Source organism: Centruroides sculpturatus, unplaced genomic scaffold (assembly GCF_000671375.1).
Source record: "Centruroides sculpturatus isolate CEXI.00-Female unplaced genomic scaffold, Cexi_2.0 scaffold311, whole genome shotgun sequence".
NCBI classification, from domain to species: domain Eukaryota; kingdom Metazoa; phylum Arthropoda; class Arachnida; order Scorpiones; family Buthidae; genus Centruroides; species Centruroides sculpturatus.
This window is the reverse complement of record NW_019384505.1, coordinates 226,388-250,896: the sequence shown is the minus strand read 5'-3', so window position 1 is coordinate 250,896 and position 24,509 is coordinate 226,388. Positions and strand designations below refer to the sequence as shown.

Here is a 24,509-nt window from a genome sequence, read left to right as displayed (position 1 = left end):
TAGTTAATCAAAATTATATCATTTATTAACATACTCTCATTTTTAAAGTGAAAAAGAAAGATAAAACAGAGGAAATTAATGATAAAACACTATGAAAATCTATGTGTGAGAGCTATATAAAGTAAATTAGTTGTAAGAACATTAAAATTCCCTAAAGAATTCTTTAACATATATAAATATATATAATTCTATTACTATTTAATATTTCGAAATAATCAAAAATTATCTATAAAATTTTATTACCTTCCACATCCTGAAAAATAAATGATTAAGTTCAAAATATTTCTGCTAAAAAAGAACAACTTGCTAATTTTTTTGCCTTTTACATTTTTTTCTGTTGCTGCCATTTAGATTATTTTTAAAATCATGATGATAAGTTAATTTATCTATACATATTTATCTATATACTTCTTTGAATAGTTTTCGCTCGCAATAATCAAAATATTATTAATTAAAATTTAGAAATTCCATAAAATATTTCAAATGGAATAACTTTCTGAGGAATGTTTATATTAGCCTATAAAACATTCATCGTTCCGAACCGATAATAGGATAATTGATTCTTCCGGATAAAAGTCGTTTTTAATTGGAATAAATAAAGGGTGGCCCATAAGTCGCTTAACCATTTAAAATTTTAATAAGATTTTTGTTTTTTAATTACTTGTATTTATTTATTTATTTAATATTATAAATTACAGAAAATTAAAGTTTATTTTAACTATGATAGAAAATGAATGTCACACAAATGACCCCTATTTTATGCTTCATAGGACTTTTCTAATGCATTTTTTTATAACAGCTCTTAAGATATCAAGCTTCAGCATTTGACTTTCTTTCCAAATATTGTCTTTAAGCTGCTGAATAGTCCGGAGGTTATTGCCATATACACGGTCCTTCAGGTAATCCCCAAAAAATTCGCTGGTTTCAAAGTAAAATTTTATGATTTTTATGCGTTACTCTATCGTAAAAGATAAAGTGACTTATGGGCCACCCTGCATACTAATATAATGAAATATTAATTTAAATTTTTGATATTTAAAAACGACTTCATTCACCCTATTTAAACTACATAAGTTTATGCATAATTAAATGAAAGAAATAAACTTTTTCGTTGGCTCATTAATCTTATGCTATATTTACATATAAAATTTAATCCTAATTAAGAGCTTTATCAATATAAATAAAGAAGTATAAGTTATGACTTAGAACGTTACAGATTTCTTAAAATAGTGTAATAAATAATGGAAAATCTGGAAACTATATTTTTACACGGTAGCATTTCTGGCTAAATAATTTATCAGAAAACAAAAATTAAAAAATTTTAATTTTTTTTGTCTTGTAGATAGACAAAACTCCGCATTATCAACCAATTAATATTACTTTACATAGATTTTAATTAGTATTAAATATAATCAGATATAATGTGTGTTATATCAATATCATGTTAGCCTTTTGAAAGGTTAATTTAAAGGAACCGTTAAATATAACTCCATCACTGACCTTGTTTAAATCCAAATTTTGGATGATAACAACAGCAATTCAACATTAATTTTGTTTAAAATACAACTTTAGTTCTCTTCCTTATATTTTGTTTCTGAATAGAAACAACTATGGAAAAAAATCTGTAAAATTTAATGTTATCATTACGAAGAATTTGCATTATTAGTTTCTCAAACAATTAATTTTGCTTTATCGTATTTAATAACAGTTCGGCATCACGAGCTACAAAATAGAAAGTTTACGACTGGAGACGTTAAACAATTCTTTCATTATTTGTTTCCCTGAGGTAAAGAAATAACCTAATTCTATTTCCAGAACAATTCTCGCATCCCCTGGAGCTGGAATGAGACGTTTTAATTAAAAAATTAAGCGGGAAAATCGTACAAATCACAATACTAACAGTTTTCAAATTCTGTTACTAGAGAGGAAAAAAATATGTTATGAAAAATAGGTTAGAAAATCTCTATTTAATATTATCAAAATTGTTAAATCTAATTTTTTTTTAATTCGTTTTGACTATCTTTAATAATATTATCGCAGAATTTAATACAGAAAAGCCCAAATTTATTACCTTTAAACAATAGCAAAATATAAATGTGTTGTGTAAGTGTAAGATACATTTTAGAATTTATTGAGATTATATTAATATTTTGCGCTTTATCTCTAACGAAAATAATGAAACATTAAAATGTAAAATGCATACTTAAATAAATGGAAAAGTGACATACTTAAATTAATATAGCTGAATTAAAAAAATGAATAAATAAAAATTAATTTTAATTATAAGAATAAATCATTTTTCTTTCTAACTGTATTGGAAAATCTGATGCTAATTTTTAAGAGCAAATAATGACAGGATTAGTCTATCAATATTGTTATATTTTAGAGATTTAAAAAAATAATAATATGCCTCACTAAATTAAGCATATGTAAATGGTTAAAAAGCGCTAGTATATTCATTGTACTCGTATATAATCTACATAAATACAGATATTCCTACCACGCTTGAAGGTGTTAATCTATTTTTAAAAGAAAATTGGTAGTTTCAGTTATAGTTTTTTCCTCTACTTTTCTAAGTTCTATATTATAATTTCAGTTTAATTATTCTTTTACTAAATTATTTTTCTTGCAGCAATTGATATTGATAATTTTTGTATATTTACATTTTGTGGTGAAACTGGAAGATCGAATAAGATAAAATTATCGTTAAACAAAGCCAAGTGAATTTAAACTTTCGCAATCTGATAATATTTCAGGAAATTATCGATATTTTTACTGAGAAATGAGTTTTTATACAAATCACATATTGAACCTTTCCATAACAAGGAAGGAAATTAATTCCTTAGAAACTGTTCATGTCCTTTTGTTTTCTTAATCGAGCATTTTCAATTCTCTGTAACGAATCTGCAAGTAAAACATTGTTAATCATTTTAGCCAAAAATATAGTAAACTACTGCACTAAAATAAGTAATTTATCTCCTTTGCCATAAGCAAAATTACAAAGTTTTCTTTATCTCAATATAATGTATTTTAGAACGTATTGCTAATTATCAAATGCAATTAGCATAATTAAAAATCAATTAACACTCTTTTGTTCATTCATGTGTCATTAGGCCTACCTCAAATGTTATCTTAAGTTGCTTCGTATTAAGGAAATGGAAATTAATTTGCTTTTTAAAATTCTGTACTTCAGAATACTTTCTAAATTTTCAAGTTCTTTCTTAAGTTACGCTTCAATGAACTGTGACTATCTTGCTATATAATATCATATATATAAAGCAGTAGTAAAACTTAAACTATGATAAAAATATTTACCTTTTATCTTTTCTAATATATCTAGTTGTTACTTATTGATTTAATAGAGCATAAATAATCAATAAATAGAACATATCAATTTGAGTATAAATTTTAAAAATAAAATAAAGTTTAATAAATTTAAAGGAGGAAATGACAAAAGTAAAACTAAATATATTTAAGATCATATATTCTAGAGAAACTTCATCGATAAACAAGTTTTCAATGTGCTCAATCGTAAACACTGGCGATGACACATCCCCGTTGTTTACTACACATTAGTAAACAAAATAAAGTACTATTAAAATATAAATAAATAATTAATATTTGATGACGGCTTGAATAATAAATAATAAAAATTAAATAAATAAAATAACAACATCCAATATTAATATCTAAGTGGCGTCAATTTAAAATATTTAGATAAGATTACTATCCCACGCTCAGAAATTCCTGATAAAATAAAATATTTTTCCATCGATTTAGATAAATAAATTGCATATTTTATGACATTAAATAATGCCCTTTTAAACGGAAATTAATCCAGAATATCGTAGTCGTGCTAAAAGTTCTATTCAAGTAAAAATTTGAATATTAAAATATATATGATTTTATCAATTTTTTGTGATTAATATTGTTTTTCGTAATTATTATCATTATTATAAAATGTTGCAGCTATACGAATGACAAGAATTTATCACTAATTTCGAATCAGGTTTAAGTGAATCACATCTAGGAAAACTTATGATGATGATTCAACTTTCCGCTCGCTTCTCGCCCGGTTCTATTTGTCTTGCAGTTATCTCGTCCGAACTGGTACGTACACGAAGAAAATAGATAAAAAGACTTCTATTTCTTAAAATCTTTAAAGGAAAATACAATTAACAGCCATTGTGTCATATAACCTAAGGCGCTTCTAACATTCAATTTAGTGTATATCTATGGGGCGAGAATGGATCCACTTATATTCTAAACCTGCATAAATTCCTTAGTCATCTATTGACAGTTATTATGATTAATAATAGATTTACTGAAGAAACCACAAAAGGTTATAAAATCCTCCCGGATTCGGTTATTTTCAATAACAGCAAAAATATTAATTAAATAAATAAAACAACAACAAAAAAATACCATCGTGAGATATAAATTTGCAAATTTAGGACGAATCAGCACTTTTTAAAAACCGCAAAATATTTCCTTAACATTCGTAAATAAAATGCCGTTCAATAGAAACATTTATTTAGGATTTACAGGTCATTCGTTTGCATTTTTAAAAATTGACAGAAATATTCCAAATTTTTTTAATAATTTAGGCCAAAACTCGAAAACTAATACGTTACAACTCATTAAGCAATAGCGTATGTAACAGTAGTATAATATATATATAGCCTTTATATACTGTGATAATACTGTGCCATACTGTGATAATTATTAGTTCGTCATATGGCATATTTTCTATCATTACTTGTGAACCACAATTTAATAATTTATTTTAGTATTTAGATAGTAAACATATTTTATTTTGATAATATATCGTTCTTATCTGAGAAACATATTAAATAAACTTTTATCTGTAAACAATCAATGTAGATATTACACATATTATCAACCTATGTAGTGCTATAAGTATTTATAGGCTTGCTCTGTTAGCGTTTCTGTGCTTAATCACCTGACTCGTCTGCGATGCTATACTCATTCGTAAGGGGTTACAGAAGCCATTACTATGATAAATTATACGCATCGTGATAAGCAGCGATCTTATCGGATATAACACTATTTATTTACCGCTATTATGTGATAATATTACAAAATAGTCGATTGTGGAGAGGGGAAAGTATAAACTACGATACTATCGAAATTTAATGTTGTCCGAAGAGCGACGGTAGCATGAGTCAAGTATAAAAATCGATGTACTGATCCAGAAAATGTCACCAAGGTCGAGTGACGATCACGAGCTGCTCGGTGGGACTATGCGCATGACATCACACAAACGATAAGATCCAGTGTGAGGCAACTTGGTCGAGCCAGTCAGACGTCGTCATGAAGTGCTTCCTACTGGTGTTCTCCGTCCTCAGCAGCGTTTTGGCTCGGGACACGTGCCATCAAGACAGGACGCTAGATCCCATTTCTAAGACTTACCTGTCACCCGTCGTTTTTTTAGGTAAACTAACAAATGTTGTTCGACACGAAAATATGATGCGTACCAGGTTTCACGTGAAAAAAGTGCTAAAGAATGTTGGAATGCAGTCGAAACAGAAAAAGAGGGTACGTCTGGAATATAGGAACTCTACTTTCTGTGAACTGCCCAGAGATATGGAGTTGACAAAGGAGTATTTAGTATTTATACGCGTAAATTATTCCGAGGTTGAACCGTTGTTCCTACCGGAGCCGAGCAATCCCAAGATGATCAGAAATGTTAGGAAGATTGCATGCCGAAAGTGTGGTAAGCACGAGTTTATTTATATTTCATTTTTTCGACACAAATACTCATCTGCAACTTGAAAGATTCTTGAACATTCGTCAAAAGATACAAAACTTGTTCAAGAGCGTTTCGAGTTGTTACTTTTTCAATCTTTTTAAAAGAACTTACATTACCAGTAAAGGAAAGATCTTCAGAAATATTATTATGAAAGCTGATAAGTCAATGAAAATAATTGTAACATATGAGATTAAATCTGTATATAAATATGAAAGTAGTTTTAGAGATATTCTAACTCTAAGCTATTAAAATACTGTATTATAGATATTCTATATATAATAATCCTTAATATTAAATTCGAATGAAACGTTCATCCAAAGAAGTGAAAAAAACTTCACACTTTCAATATTAAAAGACATTAAAGATAGTCAAGCCGGTATCTTCAAATGAAAAATTTTTCAAACACAAAACTGCGAACTGTGTCAAATAATTTAATTATTCACAAACAAGCATTCTGACATTGATTCTTAACCTCATTTAGATGTAACTAATTGCGATGTTATAATTACTCGACAAAATAAGGTCAGCCTATTATTAAAGAAACGTATTCTAACTGTATTCAAGGATTTTAATGGATATGGTACACGAGAAAACAGACAAGTACTATTAAAAGTATTATGATACATGTAAATCCTGTCAATACACCCGAATTTCTGATGAGATCACTTAAGAAGTACATTTCACGTTCGCAAGCTTGGTTAAATTGCAGAAAAATCTAGGAATTTTATAAAACAAAACTGACAAATTCTTTATATCTCGGACTCTTAAATTCGAATCCCTTTAACTCCTATTGCATCATTTCCCATGCGGTGCCAGTTAGCTGCATTAGCAAAGCGCAAACAACCTTTAGAAAGGTTATAAGCTATCTTTAAACTTACATAAGCTATTTTTTGCTTCTCTCCTCATCCTCTGCATCTTTTTTAAATATCGTTAACAGCGAAACTGACCACAAAACTTCTCGTAAATAAGAACTGGCATTAACAAATTAGATTTTGTATCTCGAACTGTGTGTATTTTTCACGTTCTAATTTATAAAATGGAACATCAAAAATATAATTCGAGAATTCATTTACTTCGATAATTTTCAGTTCGAGTGTCCACATTGAAATTTGACTAGTCGTGAGTTTTAGATTATAAATTTTAGGACACGTTTTATGCATTTCCAGTCCTCATTCTAAAACGAGGACTGAAAATACATAAAATTAATGTTTTTCTTTCTGTATATTTTGATAACTGAATCGTTTGTTTTCTTTGGCAACTGAAAATACAATACACATGGGCAGCAGCGATATGTAACTTTAAATAGTTTCAGACAAAATTCAATATATGCGATGTAAATTCATTTCCGTTCTCCGGTCGTAATTATAGTAAAAATTGTTCCTAAAACTTTCTTCACAGAAAAACTCTTCTCAAAACCCCAGAAAATCTTCCGAAAAGTCTGCTGATCATACAAAAAGATTCATTACAACTCGATAAGATCTAATTCAGAAAATTCTATTAAAATGCTCTTAATTATTCCTAATCATTAGACCTAACTAAAAGGCAAGTTTTATGAACAAATTGTTCGTACGGAATGTCTTTTATAGAAAATAAATTTTCGTTCAAATCACATGTTAAATTAGTTAAAATCATTTCGAGATGCAGAAATTATCCCTGCACAAACACGAAACTCATATTTTCTCAGTATAAATATTCGAATCTCTTAGAAGGATGACCATTTACACGTCCTAAATATTAATGGGTTGCTATTAATTGTTGTTCTATTTATCAAGTTTCAACTGGGAGAGAGGTTAAAAAATTTAGGACATTCCGCATTATAAATATTAGCGAATATCAAAAATGGAAACGAAAATATCAGAGAGTAATTCTAGTATGCAGATGAGATATTGTGTAATTCGTCGCATTCTAAGCAAAACTATTAAACCGCATATTTGTTTAGCGCCGAATTTGGTCCACGTGACTAAACGAGACAAAAATTAATTAGAGATTTAATTAGCATCAGTGTGTAGTGGTTCTAATGTGAAACGGTTGACTGCTCTCTACTCACGGTCACTAACAATATTTGGCCTTGCACTTTACACTACTATTTTTTTTAGGCCTATGAGAGCGAAAGTTCGATCGTCTGCAACGCAATAAAACTTACTTAAGGAGGTTAAGCATCCTCAATTAATCGAAGGATCGTCTCCCCATCTTCTCTTCGAACTCAAAACAAACCGTTAATTCGATTTCCCTGATAGTAATGTGAAAGAATTCATTTGAGAACGTTACGTAATGAAATTTTAAACCAACGATTATCGGTGCTTACTGAGTCTGACGATAAACTTATCATTAGCGAAATTTCCACCTAAAAATATAATTTTAAAGGCTTGCTATTATTGTTTTCAGTAAAATGATCTCGACACCTGGGACGAGACGAGATAAATTTTTAACGAGATATATACCTGGGATGCTTTGTCGATCGGTATCTTTGCCAAACCGTCTAAGAATTTTGGAAGTAGTTCAAGGGAACTTGTCTGGCCACATACCAATATGGCTCCTATACAAAAATAGATTTTTAAAAACGCCATTATGATTCTGACTTCCGTCTTTTCTCCGATCACTGTTTTCCTTTTATCGGGAATCCTCCTCGTTATCTTCTACTGATCCAAATTTTTATACGACTTCTTACACCCTATAACATGGAAATTTCCGTTTCCTAACCAAAATCTAACGTTTTAAATATAAAATAAGCAAAAAATCAGATATCGGCTCGACTGTTTCGTTTATTTTTATATAGGTTAATTACATATAAACTAGCAATATTGTCATTAAAGCGAAACATTTTCTGAACCATTAATGATCTCTTTCACGTGACAAAGACATTCATCGTTGCATCATATCCTTCGATATGTCACATTCTGCTAAATGAAAGTGACCTCGAAAGAAGTCTTTTCCCTTTACAACTAATTGATTAAGTCTACTAGTTTTATTGTCTTTCGAAATGGCGACGAATGGCAGAGTGATTTTTTAAAATCAAATCGATTTCACGCAATACATTACTATCATCTTACAAACTTCAAACTTTATAGTATACGAATGTAAAACGCTTCGTGAGTAAACGTTACAAGATAGGTAAATGCTCCGACACACCTTACTCGGAGTCACGCAGTCTGCAGTTATGACGAACTATAAATATACTGGTTGCGAAGTGTCTGGACTGGAACAAAAATAGATTTGTCAGCCACTGACATCTGTTGTCTCAATGGTGCCGACAGCACTGTCGACTAACCAAAAAAAAAAAAAAAAAATGCCAGAAGTCAAGACAGCATTTGTTGACCCACGTGGTCTGAACGAGTTCTGCAACTCCAACTTTTATCGACAGCGATATAAAGAGGTCGTAAGAGCAATAAACATCGTCGCGACCATCCGAGAGGAAAATATCACAGTCTAGGAATCACTGTATCATCTCTCCAAAGTATCGCGAGTAATAATGGCGAATCGCGCTTTAATTACAGTTTAAGCACTCGATTCGCGTTTAAATGAAGCGTGAACCTTATTAGAGAGAGAGAGAGACAGAGAGAGAGAGCACTGCGAGTGGGAATGGGGTTCTTCACCTTCTCGAAAGATTTATTTAGTAAATGTGATATAAGCTAGGCGGCACCCAAATAAGGTGAACCCAGAAAATAAATATCGTCTTTCGCTTTAATGGGAATTGTGTCATACGATAGTCGATAAGAAAAATATAGAAGCTCGCTTATAAATGCTCATATATAGGTTGCAGATGTGCACTAACATGTTTCCCAATTGCAATGTTTTCCATTATTAGAAGATCTTAAACTAACAATTTTACTTTAAAGTTAACGTTAATAACAGGCTAAGTTTGATAATTGAAATTTATAAAGATGGATCATTCGTGTTAAAATGATCAAAGTAGTCGCTTAAGTGCAAAATATTTATTTATAACAGCAATAAAAAAGGTTATATTTTAATAATATATAATAGCTTTATATCTCGTTTAATTAAAAGAGTTACACCAGTTCGAAGACCTGCAATGGTTGAATGCAATGTAACAAAAAATAAAAAGGGGAAAAAAATGATCTGTAAGCCAATTTTTCATAACTTGTTTTTAAATAGAATTATAATTTTTTCCACTTTAATATTTAAATATTGCGAAATTATAATTCAAATTTAAATGTACTATAAGCAATAATTATCTATAATAATTCTTTACTTACCGATATAATTGTACTGTTAATGATGTACAGTAGTTTACTGGTTGATAATTATTAGAAAAGTATAAAAATGTTATACACAATGTAATTCAATGCTATATTTATCTAATAGTATTGTATTTTACGAGTTTATTATTGTTTTCGTCTGCAATTCTCGGTAAGTGCGGTAGTTTTATTACACTTGGCTAGCAAAATAATAAATCTTTTATTTGCATTCACTGATTTCTTTTTAATAAGAAAAATTTACACTTTAAGATATATATTACATATTTTTTCTTGAAATTTTAATGCTTTTTTTCAAAATTTTAATTAATGAATGTTACAAGATACATTTCTGTACAGAAATTTCTTAGTTTTTAATCCATTTTATGGTAAATTTTCAGAATTTTTTGCGTTTTCTATTTTTTTTTTATCTGTAAGTGGTTTAAATCAAAACACTTCCTGCTTAAATAGTGTTATTTAAAACTTTTTGCGATTTTTTTCTCTCCCTCTTTACCCATTATGTCCCCGTGTTTTGATATAACACTGGTTGAAAACTTCTAGGACAAAATGGAAATGAATATTTCCTGCAACTTGCGGTGTTTTTATTTATTCATATTGTCCTAAAAATTTATCTGATATGAATTTCCAACCAATTTTTCGGTTTTTTCTATTATTTCTTTATCTACAAGGCAATTTTCTATTTTCTGAGCTTTGACAGTCCAAACAACTTTTTTCTTTCTACTCCGATTTGTGCTAAAAATTTATCTAATACATTTAATTTTTTTTTAATTTTATCATTTTCATATCCAGATGGTGAAACTCCTGTTGTTCGGCTGAAATGGGGAGAGCACTTGGCATTCGAAGTATGCGTTGGTAGATGCTATCCAATGTATAGGCATCATATCGTTTAGAGAAAGAAATGAAATTTGTTCGTTGACTTGTTATTCTTGAAAGAAGNATATCAATGTTTATAATTAATAATTATAAATTTTTATTATTTTTATCTATTTTTTATAATAATATATACATTTTAAATAATAAAAATCGATATTTTTATTAATTTCGGACAGAATTATAAATCTTAACCCTAACATCCATAGAGTTAAGCTTACAAAATATTGTTTAGATGTTTATGTTTTAATTTGTTTTCTGTATTTTCTCAAATAAGTAAAGTTTTACTTTTCTTTCTTATCCGAGTGGAAGAAAAATGTTTTGAATTTTATTTGCATTTTCCTGTAATTCCAACTTTTTTTTTTTTCCAATGTTCATCTGCAGCGAAACCCCCAACTGTCGGACGCTTAAATGACGTCACTCTAAAACCGGGCGGACGTCTAAAGCTGAACTGTAAAATCGGCGGAAATCCTTTTCCGAGAGTCGAATGGTACAAAAACGGGAAAATAATCGAAGGAAGAAGCAGGATTAAAATAAAAAATAAAAGGTAAGCCTCTTTGTAAACTTCAATTTTCAAATTCTACGAAAATAAACGTTATTAAATAAGATGACGTCATTATCTACGGAAATGACGTTGCCAGTAGAAATACTAGCAATATTTTTTTTATAATTACTTTGACGAGATCGAAATAATAATAAAAGTAATCTAAAATTATTACATTAAGAACAAAACTCATTAACTAGCGTTTGGTATAACGAACTTTTTTAATTAAAATTAATTCAGTTTGGTGAGTCATACGCCGATAACGTTTATATCCTGTTTAATTGAGGTGTATAACTTTTAATAATTTTCTATAATTTAATTAATAAACTACACTAAATTAACCAATCATTAGATAACGTATTTTTAAAATTATTTCGAATTAACCAATCGGCGTTAAAGTCGACGATTAAGTTAAACTATTCTGATTGGCGGATATTTTTTCAAAAAAATATATGTACGTATGACGTAATCCAGTCTGGCATCACATTTATATTTTCAATAAGGTGTGTAACTTCAGTGTGATGTCATATCTTATTACAAAATAGCGTTAACTATTGTTTAATAGGAAATTTGAATAAATTATGCAAATATTAGCATTCTTTGTGTGTATATAAATACATTTCTAGTTATTTTGAACGTGTTAAAATCTACAAAATATTTAAAATATGTAAACTTTACATAATTTGAATTTCTCTTTTTAAAAAAGTAATAATAATAAAATCTGTTTGAAAACTTTCAAAATTTTCTATCTTTAACATCTTTATATAATAAAACTTCTCTTTCTTTCACTAGTAACATGAATCAGCCATGATTTATGATGGAAAAATATTTATAAATTCTGTAATCAGGATAAATATTGTTATTTTTATCTATGATAATCATTAAAATAAATCACATTAAACAAACACCTTGTTAGTGTTAACCTTAATTTATGTATAAATATACACTACATTTCTCTTTTGTTAGTATTGCGAAACGTTTAAAAATACATTAGCACGAAAGATTTTCAAAGTTATAAAAGAGAATAAGATTTTAAAAAGAAATTTTTCTAAATAAATATTAATAAAACTAAAACTTTTCAGCTGTTTCTCAATCTTTAAACAGTTTTCTAGAAGAGATTTTATATATACATAACCCCAAACAATTTTTTACACTTACTTTTAGCCTATAAAAAGTCTTCAAAGAACTGCCTCCGTATATTCAACAAGCAATAATTATAAAAAAATAAACATATCTTCAGTCACAGTTTGATTTTTAAACGCAAAAAAATAAAGAAATTTTCTCAAGAACTCTTTCGAAACCTTAAAAAATAAGAGAAAAACCAAAAGGATTATTTATAGATGAGTCAATAATATAAATTTTATAATAAAGTTTGTATATAATAAAGTTATATAATATAATATAAAGTTGCTTCTGCCGCCTTTGAAATGCGTGTAAATTAAACCGAATTTAAAAAAAATCACGATAATTTACAAGGATTTTCTATTATATAAAGTATTTATTATGATTATTAAGCACTTAGTTTATTTTTCCAACTGTCTCTCATCACTTTTTAACAAGCAACGTATCATTGTACTTAAACTCCTGCACATTAATGAATAATAATTACAGTGTAATAAACGAACGAATTATTCAATATATCCTAACGAATTTAAAGCAAGTAATTTAAATTTCAATTATATATTTAATTACTTTTTCAGGAAACAGTCAAACTTGATTATTAAGTCGGTAAATTATAAAGACATTGGTGAATATGAATGTCGAGTGAGTAACATCGTTCAACAGGAAGCGGTTTCCTCCAAAGCAAAAGTGATGATTAAAGCTTTTCAGACGACTACCTCCTCCTCAAGTAAGCTTCTAAATATTTGTTTAAAGGAATAATTTAGTATTGTAAATACTTTTAAAGCATTTTAATATATTTTTTTATTTTTTTATTTTTTTTTAGCAGAAAGTATCTTCGAGTTTGAAGGCTCTCCGTGTCCTATGGACACGTTTTGTTTAAATGGAGGCAACTGTACTTTTTACGAAATATTTGGAGAATATGTTTGCAAGTAAGTAATAATTTTACTGTCCTAAAGATACTTATTTTAACAATTTATTTAGCTTTAAATTCTATAATTAAATTAAATGAATAAATATTTTAAATGTATTATTTTAACATTTTTCTTGCATGTTGCATTATTAGTTTTTATTTATTTTTTTGTACGGATATCTTTCCGTATATAAAATATGTGTTCTAACAGTATTTTTCAGCATGTAAATCTTTACTAATCTTTAATAATCTCTTTTAAAATTAACTTAGTTTCTATGTACAAATGCGAATTTTTGCCACTTTAACAAATTCTGGGTATATGAGTATTCCTTTTTGGTATCGATCATATTCTGACTTTGTTTGTTTAAATAATATTAATTCTTAAATAAATAATGTAAAAAAAGCGTAAATTATGAGCTGCTGCAAGCTTTAGTTACTGGCTGCTCTGGCTCATTAATATCATTAATTTTGTGGTCCTTGAAGGATATAGTAGTGTTAACATGTAGTTCAGTAAGGTGATGGCCTATGAATGCATGCAAGCAACATTCTTTAACTTGGTCTAACTACAAGCGGTAAGAGAAAGACGGTAAATGGTTGAAAGTGTATTCCTTGTCTCTATAGATGTTCCGAAGGTTATAGGGGTCGACGGTGTGCAAGTAAAGACATCTCAGCAGCTTCCAGTACGTATGAAAATTGCATTAGTTTGGTATTGGTAGCTTAGCGACCTTAGCCACTGATGGTCACTTTGCTGCTACACATCAGAGTTAGTAGGAGATGCTATTTTTACAGTAAATAAAATAATTTATTAATTTATCGATGTATAATTTATCTAGTCTTATACTTCAAACAGGTATGTAACGTTTTTCAGGTATTTTTTTTAACTTTTTACTGTCTTTCAATATTGCTTTCCACGTTTTATTCCAATAGATTGAAGTATTTTATTATAATTTCTGATTATATATTTTTTATTTTGCATGAAAATGCATTTGCTATTTTTTAAAATAGGTCTAACAATTTAACAGTTTGTATCAACTGCGGTTATTGAACTTAAGACTGTCTGGATTTGTTCCAAAAAACATAAACTAGATTATGAAGTACTAAAAATCCTGGCTTGGTTTTAGCTGAATAAGCAAACAGAATTAATTAATAAGTAGAGTTATAACTTTTACATGTAATATTTTGTAATTTTTACGCTAGCCAAAATTCGACTTTAAGCTGTTGTGTCAAAGGAATTATGTGACAGTTCGTGTTAAACAAGAAATTTTGGAGCAGCAAGGAGTCTATAATTCAGCAATGAGTTATATTTTTGTCATCTATACGAATAAAAGTCCAACGGCGGTCATCTTTTTTCATTTCTCAGGCTGACATGGATGTGACTACAGGCGCGATCTTTACATTCTCGAATAGTCTCATTTTTATTTATTTATTTATCGATTTGTTATCTTTTTTACATAAGTAGAATTTAATATTTAAAAAATCTAAACATATGAATATTAAGAATTTCCAATGCTATCTTCAAGCCTTTAATCGCTGAAGGCCCATGGCCGAGGCGGTTATGCTCTGGAATCATCGAATCCGGGCGAATAATCCCAGGAATTTTTCGGGAGATGGTCTGTCCCGGATGTGTTAGGGCTCGTCCCTCACGTCCAGGCCACCTCCAGTGCGGGCATGGCCGAACCCATAATGAATATGATTTAAAAAGGGCATAGTGCCCAGAAGGCAGAAATAATATTTTAAAAAAACCACTTATTTGCTATTGAATCGCTTCAAGTTTAACAGATTTTTATTTAATAAGAATGTAAAGTAATAATTTTAAGGCATAGTTAATCTTTTTCTAAATGCAATAATATTTAAATAATTTTTAATTTGTTCAATGGCGTCGAACTGGATAAGATTTATAGCTAAAATAATTTCTAAATTCATGTAGAATTTTCAAATAAAATTGAATAATTTGTTACTATTCAATATAACTTTATTTATAATGTATCTAGTGCAAAACATAATTTTGAAACTCTATCACAGGTTGCCTGAAACCACTAAATTGGATAGTAAAATTCAACTTAATTCGATTTAACTTATTGCCACTATAATATATATATTGTACCTCCTGATTCTACGATTTGTTTAAATCTAAACATAATTATTTAATTCCCATTATCATGACGGGCTGATCATCTATATTATAAGAAGTTCTGATGATACTAAATCTGACAACGCAATGTTTTTAAAAAATTGCAATTGGATGCTGGTGATTCAAGAATCCCGTCGTATACTTTCCTGCCTATATTTACATAAACTAGAATATCACTCTAGATTCCGATTTCCTTTCAAAGTAATGTAATTAGAAGTATGCAGCGAAGACTAAATTTCATACTTCAGTCATTCTTTTTTTTCATTTGTTTATTTAGTTCTGTTGGCTTTCATTCATATATTTATTAATAAATGGATTGGTATTTATATAATGCTGCGTTTCTCGTCATTTTACGACGGGCCAATACACCAGTATATAATAGTTGAAAATAGTTCTTGATTGAAACAAACATGGCAGCCTCTCAGAACTGTTTATTTATACATTGTTATTTATCGAAAGGTTGAGCTTTCAAGTCCAAAATTGGTTTATTCTAGCTAATAAACATTAGAAACAGTTGCGCCTTTTCTAATAAAATATTCAACGAAATTTACCACATATTGAGGATTCGTTTAGAATAATTATTGTTATACAAATATAATTAAAATGCTTTAAATTTTATTTGCTTATATCTAATTAAATTTTTTGTAGATGTGCAGAAGGATACATTGGACAAAGATGCGACCACAAGAGTGTTTCAGTCATTTTGGGGCAGGTAATGAACCGTAAGTAAATAATTCATTACTTTAACATTGTGTAAATCCTTTGTAATCTTTTGCAATAAAAAAGCATTAATTACAGCCCATCTTAGGCATGTTACAGGATCCGTACCTTGGTAAGTTTGAGTAAAGAAAAAAGTGAATCTGCGTACTAACACTACTAACACTGCATGCTGTCAACATGGTCTTTAAATTAACCATTTCATTAATTAATAAACTTTAGCGTAAATAAGTACGCATGTTTTAAAATATTAGTTGCTGCTTGCCCGTTCAATTGCATGCTATTATTATTTTACATTTTGTAAATTGTTAATAATTATGTTCTATTTTTATTTATTTATTTATTTTATATATATATATGTTAGAGAGTGAGGAGAAGCAAGGAAGTTTGTCTTACGTTATCACTGCCCTTTTTGGGGCCTCGATATGGATAATAGTGATTCTGATGGTGATCATCGTCTTTTCTTGCAGGTAAACATATGAATTAATATCATATGATGATTATATTATATTGTCTATATTCAATTTTAATATTTAGTGAGTATTTAATAAAAAAAATAAGTTCTCACCGGATATGTTCCTTAGCTAATTTAATAACGTAAAATAAAATGTAATTAAATTGTTAAAAACATAATAATAAATGTCTTAATTATTGTATTATTTTTTAATTTAATAATTTAAAATTTATAAATGTAAAAGTGCATTTTTTTTTTAATGGCTAAAAGATAAAATTTTGTTATGGTTTGATGGAATAAGGCAACGAGACACAAAGCCAAGAGGGGTGGTTTCCGAGACAATCTTCTATGAGAAAATGGTCTCTGTTTAGGTTTTAGACTCGTTAAGAAAACCCGGAAAATTCCACGCAGTGATCTTATTGGTCACGTGCGAACCTACCACTAACTTTCAGTGTTTAAGCAGCGTTGTATTCGTGCCAGAGAGAGCCCGGTACTTTTTTAAGACGGGTGAAACCCTTGTACTTTGTGAACATCTAGGTTGGACTTTAGACTTTGTACCTCGACCAAAAAATAGAAAATTACTTCTTGCACAATTTTATGCGCTGATTATTATTTAGGTCATTTTTGGCGCATTTAAGCCGTTTTGCAGATATTGTGTCACAAAGTTGTGCTTTGCCCATACAAAACTCCATAGACATGATGATTTAAACTCGGGCGCCGCGCCGATTTTACTTTTTAATTTACCACAACACCTTTGGTTCAAGGGTTTTATTCATTTGGTCACGTTAAAATTTAGCTTATGTTTTCTATTCACTGATATATTATCAGTATATACAGTATATATATATTTTTCAAAGTTTTCTTCAAATTGAAAATTTCAAGAAATAAAACAAAGCGGTTGTTGTTTAATGAAAGAACATTCGGAATACATTTGTAAAGAACATTTGTATTTTTAATATATTTTCTTTTTTGGAATTCGTAATTATTAGGCTGTGTACACATTAGGCGTTTTGGTAATGCGCGTTTTAAAGAATCAAGAGTTCTGCATAGGCATACATACTCAAACGCGCGCTTTTGGCCAAGCGCGCGTTGATAGATTTTTGTTAAAACGCTCGTTTTACGGGCGCTTTAAGATATATGTGCTGCCATGTTGTTGTACATTCGATCGCGCGCTTTCGGGTAGAGTGGACGTACGTTGGCCGAAATGGAGAACGATCATTTCAATATTGATCTATTTATTGATGAAATCTAAAAGAGACCAGCCATCGTCAAATGATTTTATAGATATTCTAAAAGAATTTAAAAATTTGGGTTCATATTGTCTTAGTTTTCGATACAACGTCACAAACATTCCATGCGTCAGTCTATCTCGTAATATTGGGTGCACCCAAAATTTTCTTTGCCTCTGCCATCTTTTATAGCGACGATGGAGGAGGCGCACGCAAGCAATTACTTTCACGTCCATTTCCAAACTGAGCCAGTGCTAACGCTCCACTAAACGGTCGTCGAACGCCGAGCTAACGCGCGGTGTGTACGCTGCTAACGCGCGTTTAACGCAACGCAAAACGCCTAATGTGTACATAGCCTTAAACAATAATTATCTTTAAACTTAGAACGTATGTATCTCTATCAAAGAAAATTGTATATATAGCTCAATAATAATAGAGCATAAAGCTTGGATGGACAATATACCACCATTCACTACAAATTCAAATTCACGAAAAGAATAACGAATTTGAGTTTGTCATATGGCCAGCTGAGGACATTACTGACGTAACTCCTAAAATGCCGTTTTGAGATAATTGCATTCATAGCTTTGTCGAAACTTCAATCTTTCATTCTTATTCAACTATTCGAGTAATTCAGTTGTTTTTTTTCCTTTGTAGTTAGAACACCTTCAAGTAACATAAGATGGCTTTTTTACACATTCAAGTTAGTGCCTAATTTTTTATTTTAGTTTCGGGACTAAAGCATTAAAATTTGGATAAGTTTTGAAGATTTGTGGCGAGACACTGATATGACACATACTTTTAACTACAAGTGATTGGGAGTCTTATGATGCATATAACTCAAAATTGACAATTTCGGAGACATATCACTAATATTTTCAGCTGGCAATCTCTCATTCGGATATCGATTTGAAATCGAAATTTTATTGTTATTGCTAGAAGCAGATAGCTTCTAGCAATAAAAATAAAAATAAACTACTGTATATTTTCCTATATACTTTCCTAATTGCCTTTGTCGATTTCAAATCGATATCCGAATGACCTACTGATGTATGTTGCTAAGTAACTCTCCTTTTCTTGTCTGTCTTCAATTTGACTATATACCAAATCTTTAAAAGATATTATTTACAACTTCTCATAATTTTCAAAGCATAGTGAGGAAAAAAGACAGATCAACCGGACAAACATTTATGAAGACCACTAGGATGTAAATCAGTCCGACTGAAATCGAACCTATATCTTTCAGGGCAATGTTGTTATACATTGTTTTAGCCGCATTGGCTGTCTTTTTGCATGCAAATTTCACTTCTTGTTCACTAAAACATTTATGGCTATAGATTTCCCGTCCCTGTTCCTTAAATTTAAGTATATAAGATCAAGCATTTCGTAAAAAAATATACTGTACAATTTAAGACAAGAATCAGTATCTTTGTTTTTCTAGAAGTTTTATACGTTTTATAGATATTAATCAATGTTTTTTTCTACCTTCAGAAAACTCTTAAGGTCCCGAAAAATTTTAAACTCTCTCAAACAGTTCAGTTAGTGAAAAAGAAGAGTGATAACGAAAATAAAGTTTACGTAAGTCATCCTTACAATTAACAATATAAAACAAATACCAAAAAAAAAGAAAGAAAAAAAAACAAGAAACGTTTAAAATATTTCATGCTTATTTTAGAATGAAGATAAAACTTAACATATCAAGTATCTACCTCATTTAAAGCATTTTGAACTGTCTAACAAGTTCTCGTTGTCCAAAAGTGTCTTGGACCAAATTTGTGAGATGTGTATTTATTATTTTTTATAATCAATTGAAAGTATTGGCAGCTTTGCACTTTATTTCTGTAGCTCTTAGATTGTAAATATCATCAAATGCTACTTTTCCTTTTAATTTGTATTTATTTGAGAATAAAAATGAATTTTATAATATAAATGTTGATAATTATTTAATTCATACAATAGTAAAGCAGAGTTATCAAAATAACATTTCTTTTTTAATATATAATATGTAGAATAAACCTTTGTTTCTTATAGGAAACTGGCTAAAAAATAAAACTTGTTATTATCAACTTAGCAATATGTGTCACTAGATGTTTTCTTCCTGAAAGAGTTATCTTCTTTTCAAGTTATTTCCTTTCTTTCAAGGATGTTCTAAACAGAAATATATATATCTTATGTTTACTTCTTATCAACTAGTGATGATAACTTATGCATGGCTCTCTATAACAAGATAAAACACTCATTACAAAAAAACTGTGTTCAGAAGTTTACAACATAATCATATCCTATTGTATATATATATATATATAATTTTCTGTAATATTCATTTTTATGCCTTTTTATTAAAAAGAAAATTGTCAAATATCTTTCTACATCAAACTAATCAAGAACTGATAAAAGATCTCTGCAGAGTTTTTAATAATACAAACACACAAAAATATTTTTAAAAATTTATGGTGGTTTCTAATGTATTTCTACTCCATTTTAGACTTTAGTTTAATTTATAAGCAAATTGTAAATTGAAAAATATTACAACCAGCAATTATTTATTGAGATTGTCACAATACTGGGCTGCAATTTTTAATGATATTTTTAATTTAAAATATATGCTCTTTTCCTCAAATTAGTATCTTGCCCCTGTACATCATACTTTTCCTTTAACAATAGAGCCCTGCTGATCATTATTAGCTGCTTTCAGGAAAAACTTTTAAATTGAAATAACACGATTTCTGGTGCAAATCAGGCATTCATATATAGTCAATCGGGGCCTTCTGCCCCTAAGTTTTCCATATCTGGTCTCGCATTTCATCTATCTAATTTTGTTCTCAAGATTAAGGAAAGACGGGCAATATAATTTTTTCAAATTGCAATATAATAGACAAATTAACATGTAGATGGCTATTTTGTGTGGTAATCTTAAAGCTTCAATCATTGTTTTATAGAGCAAGATATATTTTAATTTATTTTCATTCAACAAAAATACAATTTGAAGGATTCATGAATTAAACTGTCTAAGAATCAAAATACTTAATTATATTTTGGCTGATTATATGATAAAGTTTATTTCATAATTTATCATTCAAACTTTACAGATGTTGATGGATATTGAGTGGCTAAGATTTATTCACATTCAAGTTCAGTCTGTATATTTATCTTACGATGGAGTTTCTCATAACAGCAGGAATATCTTTAATATCAAGTCAGATGTACGAATGAAGTGACTGATTTATTGTGCCAATCAATCTCCTATGAAAGTGTATATATATACACACACTTGAAACGTAAAAGTGTAAACTTAAATAATGCAATTTAAAAAAGAATAATCTAATCAACAACATGGCTATTTTTGATTTGTATATATTATATATATATATTGAGTATTACTTCATTAGAATTGAAGGAAACCATACCTTCTCCTTCTATGTAATCTTTGGCTACAGTATTACTGTCTGGCAAAGAAATAATTCCACTTAATTCTATAATATAAATAACAAATTTCATAGAGAATCATTTCCCATAATTACAGTAATACCCCGAACTTACGCGATAGGTGGGACTGAGTGATAACCATATAAGTTGGGGTATAATTTCGCAATTTGTGTAAAATCCAAGTCGGATGTATGTAAGCTAATAAATGTTTTCGTTAATCTTATCTCATCTTTGATTCGTTTACAGTTACAAGAAATCACCACATAGTCTCTCTCAAGTCTCCGTAGATATAACAAACACAGAAATAAATAACACAAAATAAATTGTAGCTATGTGTCGATTCCGCGCGACACGTCCCAACATGTAAGCTGAACAATAGTGTAGGGGAGTGAGTAATCAAGAGTTGCGTGGCGCTCAAACAAAAGACAAATCGACAAGATTTGAAAATCACATAAATCCGAGTTCACGGAAGTCAGGGTAGCGTAAGTCGAGGTATTACTGTACTAAATAAATGAGCAAAAAGACTTGTACTGACTCAAAGGTTCTCACAACAAAGAAAAAAAACCCATTCCTTGCAATGTCCTGGGGTCCTGAACATTGACCCCTCCCTAACAAAAGTCATATGGGCCAAGCCAGTGGTGCACTCACAATATACTTTTGGGGGAACCTAGTTGAATGGATAAAAAAATTTTTAACGTGAATTTAATAAAATTCCCACCTTACGTGACCACTAATTCATTAGTAGTAGAGAAATAGAAGACACCACAGAATATAAATAAAAAAAATAAATTTTGATTGCAAGATTCTGGAAAATTTTCTACTGTTTGTTTTCTTTTTTACTTTGGAGGGGGCCAAGCCATATACCACATCTGATGGTAATGGACTCCTCAAATTAAATTTATAAACAATCTTTATTACATAGAAGATAAAATATATTAAAGATTATATCTTATTATATGTATATTTTTATATTCACAAAACTTTTTTCTCTCTTCTATCGTCTTCAAAGAAAATTATTCTTGTAAATTACAAACTTACTACAACACCTAAGCACTTTCTGAGAGAATAATTTTTTTATTAACAATTGTAAAGTTTTGTCTACAATGAAATCACTAATTTTTTGATTAATGTATTTAATATTGAAATATATAGATAGGTCTTAGGATGCTTTTAAAATAATTTTTAACAAACTTAACACAAATTATGACAGACACAGAGAAATATTAAGAAATAAATTCAAAAAGCAATTATATACAACATTTAATAAAATTGTGATAACTTTTTTTAATGTTAATTAATAAATTTAAATTGTTCTTTTAATTTCAGGTGAATTATTTCAGTTACAATTACAAAATACTCGTCATCAGATTTTAGTAAAATAAATAAATCAATGCTGTTAATTGTTTGAAAGCAGTTTCTGTATTAGAAAAAAAAAATTAAACCATTATTATTTTTATTATAGAAAATAGCAATTTTGACCTTGTGCTCAAACAGCACTGAGGTAGAGTCATTAACATTGAAAATATACAGAAAATTTTTTTAATTTATTCAATTGTTTTTTCATCAAACTATGAAATATTTGGATATTTTACTCTGATTCTAATTATATATGAAGTGATTTTATGTTATCCATCTTGAAAATTTGGATTAGGTTTGATTCAAGATAGTTGAGCTTCTGACTACTATGCAATACAATTAGTTCTTATAGTGTTGGATTTTCCTTTATACAACTTACAATCTTCACCTAACTCTGATATTCACTCAACTTTTCAAATGATTATCTGGAGATAGCTGTTGAATGGTATACTTACCAGGCTGTCAATGACACTGTATATTAGTGGGATTTTATATACTGTCCACTTAAATAGTTCTGATAAATGATTTTGTAATTTATTTTATTTTACCTGAACAATTTTAAAATATTCATTTTGAAGACTATACAAGTATATGCAACATGAACTGGAACACAAGCATGTTTTATATTGCAGAAATTTTCATTATTAATTATTATTTCATTAATACTCTATGTATGTAATATATATAATCATACCCTAAATATAAATGTGTACTGGCCATAAGACAAAGCAGCAAAGTTGTATAAAGATTCAGATCATAAATAATCCAATCTGAATATGTTAAGCCTCATTTAGTGCCTTAATTAATAATAGAATATTTTTTAAAAATTTAGAAAGCACATATTATATGATTATTTATAGTTATTATAAAATAATCATTTACTATTATACTGTACTGTCAAATTTTTTAAATTCTTTTTGTCCTAAGAGCACTAAAGAAGACCTTTTTTTTAGTGAACCCACTATGAGTTCATTCAAGCCCACAATCTGGTGCAGGTGGTGCGGGGTTATGCCTAACACATCCAGACTGACCACCCCCTAAAAATTTCTTGGGGCTTTTCAACCCATCTAGGTTTGATCCAGATCCTCCAGAATGGTAGGCTGTCACCTTAACTGCTTGGCCATGCAACTGCAACCTGTCAAGTTTAAGTTGTGCTATAATCTTAAGCAATCATAAACTGGGCATTAGAAGTAATTTATTTTCTTGAATGTGCCTCCACATCATTATGACAAAAGACACCTCACAGCATGCATTTTACAGTGCTGTATGGGCCCACCACCAAAGTGTTTTAGCATCATAGTATTTGCAGAGATTCACCCATCATGGTGCAAGAAAGAATTGGAATTTGTTCAAAAATATAATTTAATGCCAATCATCTTAAGGACATTATCAGTAGCAGGATGGTGACATGGATTAACAATAGCTAAAGCAACAAGCAGCAAGTGAGAAACCATACTGCAAACAGCATCAAATAGTGTGCTTGGACACCCATTGATACATAACAAACCCACCACTGTTACACTAGGATCAATATGATATGGTTCAGTCCATCACTGCCATATGCATGAGATGTCTGTCCTCCTATTCATTTGTGCATTAGCGAGACGATTTAAATAGATATGACTCTTCTATCCACAAATGCCATATTCTCATCACTGTGCTCACATTCAACATGAACAATGTCCCAAATGGATAATCCACCTCTGTTTGCACAAAGTCAAAAGTTAAACATATGGCACACTTTCTCTTCAACAGGACAGGTT

General features: G+C 29.3%; 1 protein-coding gene across 8 annotated transcripts; it reads left to right on the top strand.

Moving 5' to 3' along the window:
- The first annotated feature begins 5,027 nt into the window (after positions 1–5,027).
- On the top strand, positions 5,028–20,317 carry LOC111622194 (pro-neuregulin-2, membrane-bound isoform-like). Of its 8 annotated transcripts, none has more exons than XR_002756216.1 (8): positions 5,028–5,737; positions 11,242–11,404; positions 13,102–13,250; positions 13,347–13,452; positions 14,055–14,113; positions 16,213–16,286; positions 16,363–16,751; positions 19,456–19,496. XR_002756216.1 is itself a non-coding variant. In XM_023364546.1 (8 exons), exons 1-7 carry the CDS (start codon positions 5,335–5,337, stop codon positions 19,505–19,507), a joined length of 1,050 nt encoding a protein of 349 aa, XP_023220314.1. In that variant the 5' UTR covers positions 5,028–5,334; the 3' UTR covers positions 19,508–19,542; positions 19,640–20,317. The 8 variants fall into 8 exon arrangements, 3 of the variants coding, with proteins under 3 accessions (XP_023220314.1, XP_023220313.1, XP_023220315.1); XR_002756219.1 differs by lacking the exon at positions 14,055–14,113 and having other exon boundaries at positions 16,363–16,396; positions 16,646–16,751; positions 19,456–19,474; XR_002756217.1 differs by having other exon boundaries at positions 16,646–16,751; positions 19,456–19,467.
- The last annotated feature ends 4,192 nt before the right edge of the window (positions 20,318–24,509 follow it).